The sequence below is a fragment of the Microtus ochrogaster genome, chromosome 10 (genome assembly GCF_000317375.1).
Source record: "Microtus ochrogaster isolate Prairie Vole_2 chromosome 10, MicOch1.0, whole genome shotgun sequence".
Classification (NCBI taxonomy): domain Eukaryota; kingdom Metazoa; phylum Chordata; class Mammalia; order Rodentia; family Cricetidae; genus Microtus; species Microtus ochrogaster.
The window spans coordinates 60,823,300-60,832,296 of NC_022016.1; the positions used below are offsets into that span (position 1 = coordinate 60,823,300).

At 47.1% G+C, this 8,997-nt stretch overlaps 1 protein-coding gene across 1 annotated transcript in view; it reads left to right on the plus strand.

Annotated features, from left to right (window-relative positions):
- The first annotated feature begins 6,715 nt into the window (after positions 1-6,715).
- The window catches only part of Akirin1 (akirin 1), a 14,885-nt gene continuing 12,603 nt past the window's right edge, over positions 6,716-8,997 (plus strand). Inside the window, exon 1 of the mRNA XM_005353282.2 lies at positions 6,716-7,062. Within this exon, the coding sequence (XP_005353339.1) occupies positions 6,846-7,062 (217 nt within the window). The 5' untranslated portion in view covers positions 6,716-6,845. The remainder of the gene's footprint in view (positions 7,063-8,997) is intronic.

An 8,997-nucleotide genomic window follows, 5' to 3' on the forward strand; every position in this document is an offset into this window, starting at 1 on the left:
CTAGAGAAGCTAAATAAGGAGAACCCAAAGAAAAACATATAGGCATCCTCCTGAATATTAACCTTCATCAGGCGATGAAAGGAGACAGGGACAGAGACTCACATTGGAGCACCAGACAGAAATCTCAAGGTCCAAATCAGGAGCAGAAGGAGAGAGAGTACGAGCAAGGAACTCAGGACCGAGAGGGGTGCACCCACACACTGAGACAATGGGGATGTTCTACAGGGAACTCACCAAGGCCAGCTGGCCTGGGTCTAGAAAAGCCTGGGATAAAACTGATACACCTTTTCTAATGAGGCCACACCTCCTAACCCTTCCCAAACAGTTCCACCAACTAGGAACCAAGTACTCAAACATAAGAGCCTGTGGGCTCTTCTCATTCAGACTGCCACACAGTGCTGCTCACATGTCAGGCACAGTCTGAATTTATTTCAGGTGGGTTTTTCCTGTTTATTTTATTTTGTTTTGTCTGTTTTGTTTTGGACAGTGTCTCTTTAGTTCAGCCTTCCTGTGTAGCTGAGGCTGAGGATGAATTTCCAGCACAGAGATGAAAGGCATGTACCACCCTACCCGGTTTATGTAGTACTAGGGACTGAACATGTGATTTCCTGTACGTTTGGCAAATATCATAACAGTGCACAGGCATCCTCAGACCCCAAGTAGCCTTAGAGATGCAGAGATGTCCTCTCCAAGGTCCAGGTCAATTAGCCCATGGACCTCATACAATAGCAACTGTATTTCGGTGTGGCTCTTACCTCAGTGGCTTCTAAGACTTTACCATCTGAGCTTACTCTTGGATCTTTGGAGAATATGGTGCAATGTAGGTTGGTCATTTGAGTCAACATAGTTCCAGTCAGCCCTGGCCTGTTCTACAACTTTTGCTGTTACCATGGCATCAGTGGTAAAATATGATATTGCTCTTGAAGCTGCCTTGTGTCCAACTTTCCTTTGACCAAGTTATGGCAATAAATTGATGAGTCCAGATAAACTTGTGCCTATGGATGTCTGTTCGACTTCTTGCCATGTGAAGGAGGGAATTACAGTTGCTTTTTTCTTTCTTTTTTTGGGACTTAAATCTAACACTTCCTGTAGCACAAATTCTAATTGATCTTAATAATAAAAACTCAGTGTCAGCTATCAGGGGTGAAAGCTGACGGATCGGAGAAGCAGAGCAGCCAGCCACTAGAGTTCTTACCTCTACCAATGCTCTACCAAAGCAGCAATCCTGTCTCTATGAGTCCTCGGGCTGCATCTGAGCTCCTGTCTCCTCTGGCCTTATATTTCTCTCTCCACCCAGCCACATCACTCCTGTCTCACCTCCCTAGTGCTGGGATTAAAGGCATGTGACTCTCAAGTACAGAGATCACCTTTGTGTGAGCTCTGTTTCTCTTTTAGACAGATTAAATCTTGGCTAGTCTATGGTGGCCTTGAACTCACAGAGATTGTTGGGCTCCTAAATGCTGGAATTAAAAGTGTTTGCCATTGGCCCACCAACTGAGGCAATGTGCCTGTTCTAATGGGAGTTCACCAAATCCATCTGGACTGGGTCTGAATGGGCTTGTGATCAAACTGGACTCTCTGATTGTGGCTGACAATGGGGGCTGACTGAGAAGCCATTGATAAAGGCACTGGGACTTGTTTTTATGGCATGTTCTGGCTTTTTTGACCCTAGTCTATATGGATACACAACTCGCTAGGCCTGGATGTAGTGGGGAAGGCCTTGGAACTTCCCACAGGTCAGGGTTCCCTGCCCTCTCTCAAGCAGGGAGAGAGAAAAGAGAGGGTGTGGGGGAGTGGGAGGGGATTGGAAGGAGGGAAGGAAGTGTAAATAATTGAATGGAAAAATTAAAAAAAATAAAATAAAATAAAAGTGTGTGCCACCACTGCCTGGCTTCCATGGCTAAGGCAAGCTTTATTTGTTAGATCACAAAAAAAAATATTGCCACAACTTCCTGCATGTAAGACGAGCCCTCTACCGGTGAGCTATATTCTCAGTCTTTTTAATTTTTTAAATCGTGTGTATATGTGTGTGTGTACTTGCGCATGTGTGTGATAGTGTAATGCTGAGTGTGGTAGTGCACGCCTCTAACCCCAGCACTTGGGAGGAGAGGCAGTTGGATCTCTGTGAGTTCAAGGCCAGCCTGGTCCACATAGTGAATTACAGGCTACTGTGGGCTACATGGTAAGAAAGAAAGAAAGTGTATAAGAGCTGGGGATTGAGAAGTAAAGAAAAATTAACAAAATATTAGTGTCGGCACTGTGCAAAATATTCTTGCCCAGTTTGTAACATGAGCAGAAGGGCTGGGAATGGAGTTCAGTGGTGGAGCTCTTGCCCAGTATACCCAAGGTCTTGGGTTCAATCCCAGAACAGATATAAAGAAAGAAAGAAAATTGAGACATCCTAACCATCTGAGATACACCATCCAGTTCGTTCTGACACTTAACTGGTAATGCAGGCTTATTTTATGTTTTATTTTTTTCTAATTTTATTTTTTTGTGTGTTTGAGTGCTTTGCTTGTGTGTATGTCTGTGCTTTATGTGTTCATGTGTGTGCTTGGTTCCAGAAGAGGGCGTCAGATATCCTGAACTAGGATACATTTTTGAGCTGCCAAGTGGCTGCCTAGAAGAGCAGCCAGTGCTCTTATCCAGTCCCAGGTTTATTTTATAAGTGCAGCTCAGATAGGTTACGACTGCCCTAGGCATAAAAGTAGCTCATAATAGAACTGGCATTAGAATCCACACTTGCTTGGTCCCTTCGTCTGAGTTTTAACCATATCACCTGGCAATCTGGCAGAAAGGAGAGAGTTAGGTCCCCAATAATGACAGAAACTGCTCCAGTAGTCACCACACCAGGACAGAAGAGAGGAAGAGGCACAGAGCAGCCCAGGAGCCACGAAAGAAAGCCCAAGGCAGGCACCATGGCACCTAGTCCAATACTAGGAGTCTGTACCCTGTGACAGAGTGAGATGGAGTGACCTCTGGTGGCCTTGGAAAAGCTACACTCCTGTGCCATATGCTCCCGTGCCATGCTGAGAACAGGGAAGTAGTGGGTATAAGTGCGAACAATGGGAAGGCGTGTAGGGTGTGCATCCCGGCTGCTACCAGGGCATCACTCTGTCTTTGCTCCATGCTTCTGGAACTTTCATGCCATTGAACAATATACATTTTTCTTTTTTCTCTCTTTTACTTTATTAACTCTCTATTCACCCCTCCTCAATGGTGACATAGAAGTCTGTTGATTTCATCTCCCTCCCTTCCCACATTATCTACAGATACTTTCCTCCACAGCTCGCAGGTCATTACCTAATTCGGTGGAATGGGAGGGGCACAAGTGGTATAGGTCTGAGGAGATTTGATTTTGTGTTTTGAAACAAAGTCTTAGAGTCCAGGCTGCCCTCCAACTTGCCAGGTAATTGAGGACAGCCCCGATCTTCCTGCCTTCACCTCCCAAGTGCTGGAATTACAGGCCACCACTGGCTTCAATACTCTCCCCTTGAAAAAAAAAAATTTATCTTGCCAGATGGTGGTAGCGCATTTCCTTTTAATCCCAGCACCAGGAAAGTCAAGGCTACACCGAGAAACCCTGTCTTGAAAACAAAAAAATAAACAAACACATAAATATGTATTTCCTTCATGTAGTTCTCATTTTTTCGAACCTGTTCTCCCTAGTGTAGCCAGGAACCTGTTCAAATGTAAATCTTTATGTTTTGTTTTGTTTTTGTTTTCTTTGCTACTCATTTTCAGCTCTTTACACGAATTCTGCTTCTTGGGTTTCCTTGACTCCAGGATAGTCGAAGACTCCCCGTTGTGTTCTCACATCCTGTCCCTTTCCTTCCCAGTACTTGTCACAGATTATAATTAGATATTTGTTGGGACTGTTTCCTTAGTAGCTGTCATCTCCAGCAGACTAGAAAACCTTGGAGGGCAGGAAGCAAGCCTCTTCACATACCAAAGTATCTGCAACCACAGATGCCTTACACATGGAGATACTCAATTACGTGTGTGGGGTGCATGCATGTACATGCCTAGTCAAGTGTCTGCAGAAGTTACAGCAAAGTTGACCTGGAGTGCGGTGACCTCATAAGGACTGAGTTTCCACCCTGTCAGAGCAACCCATCCACCTCCCTCACAAGCACCTCTCTGGTTGGGCCGCTGTCATCTGCAACATGTAATAGGATGTACCACCTACTTGTTTGGCTTCTGAATCATCTGAAACCACCCTCATTCAGCAATGTGGTCTATCAACTTTCAGAGATAGAATAATAGTTGCCATTTATTCATTTGACTAATATTTATTCTGTGCCTATTCCCTTCATGCGTTCAAACACTGTGTGGGTAACAGAGGAACAGAGATGAATAAGGCTTCCTTATTATTCTCAAGGAATGTGTGGTTTTGAAGCACAGTCAGACATACATGCAAATTATAGCTTCCTCTGTTAAAACAATCTTGCAAGGCACGCTCGGCGTTCAAAAGGATCACAGAGTGGCTATCAAAGCATTTAGCAAAAGCCTAGCTAAAAGAGGTGTGTTTAGAATGTCCACCCAAGGGACATACTTTTCAAATCTTCTAATCTCTCACTTTGGATCTGTTTATACCACAAGAAAACAATTTACTTGGTGCTCTTAAACATGCCCCCTTAAAAAATAACCACCATTAAGTGGCTTTTCATGTCCTTGGCTTTTACTGAACATAAAAAACAGCCATACAAGTCATCTTGAAGGCTAATTAGGTCATTCAGTTTCCCAATGAAGTCACGAGAGTCCACGTTTAGAATGGAGTGAGAGACAAAATGATGGTCTGTGTCCTCTGGTGAACTGATTCCTGTCAGATAATAACATCTATTCAGCTCGACTATAGCTTCATTTTCCCTTGGCATCCAAGAAGCTCAGAACTAAGTTTTAAATTCAGTTATGATCATTTAAAGCCAAGATAATTGTGTCCTTTCCCTTTAGCACTAAGATTTGTTTTGAAGTTTTGTTTGTTTGAGGTTGTTTATTTTGTTTTTGTTTTTGTTTTGTTTTTGGTTTTTTGAGACAGGGTTTCTCTGTGGCTTTGGAGCCTGTCCTGGAACTAGCTCTTGTAGACCAGGCTGGTCTCAAACTAACAGAGATCCGCCTGCCTCTGCCTCCCGAGTGGAGTGCTGGGATTAAAGGCGTGCGCCACCACCACCTGGTTGGAGGTTGTTTATTTTGGTTTTACAGGACAGAGTTTCTCTGTGTGTAGCCCTGGCTGTCCTGAACTCCTTCTGAGGACCAGACTGGCCTTGAACTCACAGAGATCCTCCTGCTTCTGCCTCTTGAGTGCTGGAATTAAAGGTGTGCGCCACCACCACCTGGTTAGCTCTTGTGTTTTATTTCTAGATTTTGGTTTAAACCACCTTTACATCAATATAGACAATAAATATGCTAAAATATTTATATGCTTAACAGGACAGGGGCTAGACACATACATAGCTCATGGGTATGCCTGGAGAGGCCCAAGGGGTTGAATAGGGCAACAAAAACCCCAGCAATTTGCTATGCTGGGCCATATTCGAATTGTTTATTATATTTTACAAAAATAAATGTGAAAATACGTGATCAATATTATGATCCTTAAAGAGTGTGTAGAAACAGAAGAGGACTCAGAGAAAAACAACCAAAAAAGGACTTAAAAAAAAAAAAAAGACTGGAGGTAGTACGCCTCTTCTCTAACCCAAGTGTGAAGTACATAGACAGCCACCTTGGCTATTAGAAACGAGTATCTCAAGTTTGGACTGTCTGGGAAAGTCGATTATAAAGTTATGTTGAAGCCAGACTACAGGAGCCACGACCATTAATATATTAATAAGGCTTTGGACGGGGGGCAGGGGGTCAGATCGCTCTGTTGATGAGTTGAAAGCACTGGAATTACTCCCCCAGAAAAATAATAACCACACAAGGTTATAAAAGCAGAACCTCCCTGTGTTCTATTCATTTTGCAGACTATCAAAAGCATTTTCCAGCCAAGAGTGCGGCAGAGAATCTAGATGAACCCGAGGAAGAGCTTGCCGGCGTTGCCAAGTCAGATGAGGAAGCCAGCTGCCAAATCAGCTATCAGGGGAAGTTCCTAGCATTCTGGTAGCACTTGCTTAGACGGTTTAAGCCAGCGAGTTCTCTGGTAGTTTTCTTTTCTTTTCCTTTTTCATCCTTTTTGAGTAACACATCCAGCTGATTAATGGACGTGTCATCTAGCTTCAAAATACATTCACTCATAACACACCTCTTCCAATTTTGCCCATGATAGCACAGGGCTCATGGATTAAATAAAGCCTATCCTCAGATAACCCGGCTATGTTTGTGAAGATTTCTTGGGACTCGGCGAAAAGCCCTTGATAACCGTTTAGAATCACCTCTTTTATCAGGGACAAGACTGCCCAAAAGCAGGTCACGCAGCCACGGGGAACCCCGGGTCTCCCTAGGTCTCTCCCATCCAAGCCCCCCGAACCCTGCCGCGCAGGTGCGAAGACCTCCGACGCCACCCCAGCCCAGCCCGGGAAGGGGGGCCCTGGGAGGGGCGGAGGCGGGGGCCGTCCCAGTGTTGCTAGGCGACCACGCTCTACGCCCAGACCGACCCACTTCCTCCGCGGGGGGCGCCTCGGGCCGAGTCCAGGCCTGCGGACCTCCTGGAGAGGCCCTCTTCCGGCTTACCCCCCTCTGCCGGGCGGTGGCGCACGCCCGTGACGTCACAGGAGGCGGGGCCAGCGCGGCTGCCGGGTGCCGGAGGCGCCATTGGAGCCGGCTTGGCTTGGGACCCGTAGCTCAGGAGTTGGGTCTAGGCCGCCGTTGTTGCCGCGTCTGCGTCTGGTCCTTGGCCCCTCTGCGGGATGGCGTGCGGGGCGACATTGAAGCGGCCCATGGAGTTCGAGGCGGCGCTGCTGAGCCCCGGTTCCCCGAAGCGGCGACGCTGTGCCCCTCTGCCCGGCCCCACTCCGGGCCTCCGGCCCCCGGACGCCGAGCCACCGCCGCTTCAGACGCAGATGCCGCCGACGAGTCTCCAGCAGCCTGCCCTGCCCGGCAGCGAGCGTCGCCTTCCAACTCCGGGTAACCTGCACTGCTGCTGCGGACTTGGCAGGAAGCCAGGCCAGGGCGTGGGGGGGGGTAGGGAGGGGGCGGGGGTCGCGGGCGCCGGCCGAAATCACCACTGCACCTCACATCGGCCTTGGGAGAAAAAGGAACTGGGGTGCTGCTGGGCTCGGTTGCTTCCGGGGACAAGAGACATCCGGGAAGGGCAATGGCCCCGCTGTGTTGGTTTTCGGGGTTTCCTAGGGCTGGAAAGCCTGGAGGGTTGGACACCAAGATGAGGTGGGGATACCCCCCAGGTCGCCGAAGGCGTTTGGTGTCCCTGAAGCCCCTCCTGCCTCCGCTGTATGAAACCTCCCCGCAGATCCAGTGGGCCATGGAAAATTGGATTCTGCTCACGAACCCTGCCTTGAGTGGGGCGGGAGACCAATTAGAGAGGAGGGGGGCGTGAGTGTGTGCGGCGCCGCACGGGGCTGGAGCTTGTAGGGAGACTTGATTTCTAGAAGTCTTTAGAGACCAGGAGCCACCTAGCAGGCGTGGAATAGGATTTCAGCCTATGTCTTCGAGGGACTGGCCATGTTTTATTGTATGGCTATTGTCTTGTCTCCTGTATGGCTAGGAGTGGGTAAGCTGGTGGGCTAGTGTTTGAGAATCCTTCAGGATACAGAGATTCTGAACCAGAAATACAGATGTCTAATACGGTGACTTGACTTCATTTTGGCCAAGGCAAAAAAGAAGGACTCATGTGACAGTCCAGATACCTATCGTATTGCAGCAGGAGAAGGGAAAGTGCCTCAGCATTCATATTCAGCAATTTCAAAGGGTTCCCAGAAATGAGCCCTCAAAGGGGGATTTGGTCCAATCGTTTCTTTGTGTTGCTTAATTATTCTAAGCGTTAGCAAAACCTGTAATCCTTTTAAATCATTTTTCTCACCTTTTCAGTAGCTAGAGCCTTCAGTTTTCATTTTCTCCCCCTGCATGTCCACTCTAAGGTGTTTGCTGCCACCAGCAGACCTCTCCAGCTTTGTCTCTGCTCGTGCTCCCTTCTGAATCCTAGAATCTTTTAACCGGAGTCTCTGCCCTTTCCCCTAGAGCCACTTTGCTGTATCTTTACCCTTGAGTTTGTTAATCTCAATAGTCACTTCCTTTGCTGATTTGTGACAGTGTCTCACTGTTTAGCTTGGCCTAGAATCCACATTGCAGCCCAGGCCTGTCTTGAGCTCAGCAGTCCTCCTGCCTCAGCCTCACAAGTGCTGGACTCAGACTTGAAACTCATCATGGCTGATCCCAAAAATCATTTCTAAATAGAGTCTCCCCTCCATTACCTAGTCTGACCCATGATGGAATCTTTTCAATTTAAATGTCCTGATGACTCAATGTTATATATAACCTTACAGAATGACTGAACACTGGAAGTGGTTTTTTGTTTGTTTTTTATGAAGGGCCCCCAAAGCAGGGGAAGGCAGGGCGAGACAGAAAGATTGCTTGAGCCTAGAAATCCCACACCAGCCAGAGCAGTGTAGGAAGACCCCAGTTCAAAAAGGCAGAGGCATGGAAGTCTGTTTACATAAAGTTTTTATTTTTATGTGCATTGGTGTTTTACTTGCGCGTATGCCTGTGTGAGGGTGTCAGGTCCCCTAGAACTGAAGTTACAGGCAGGTATGAGCTGCCGCGTGGGTGCTGGGAATTGAAGCTGAGTCCTCTAAAGAGCAGTCAGTGCTCTTAACCCCTGAGCCATCTCTCCAGCCCCAGAAGTTTTATTTTTTCAATACTTAATTTTCTGTACAATTGTGTTGTGGTTCAGATGACCTTAGCTGTTAATGACATTGTTAAATGTATTCAGAAAATTGAATATGACAGAGTTTGCCTGGAGGTGGTGGTGCACACATTGAATCCTGGTACTTGGAAGGCAGAGGAAGGTGAACTCTCTGTGAGTTCAAGGCCATCCTGGTCTAC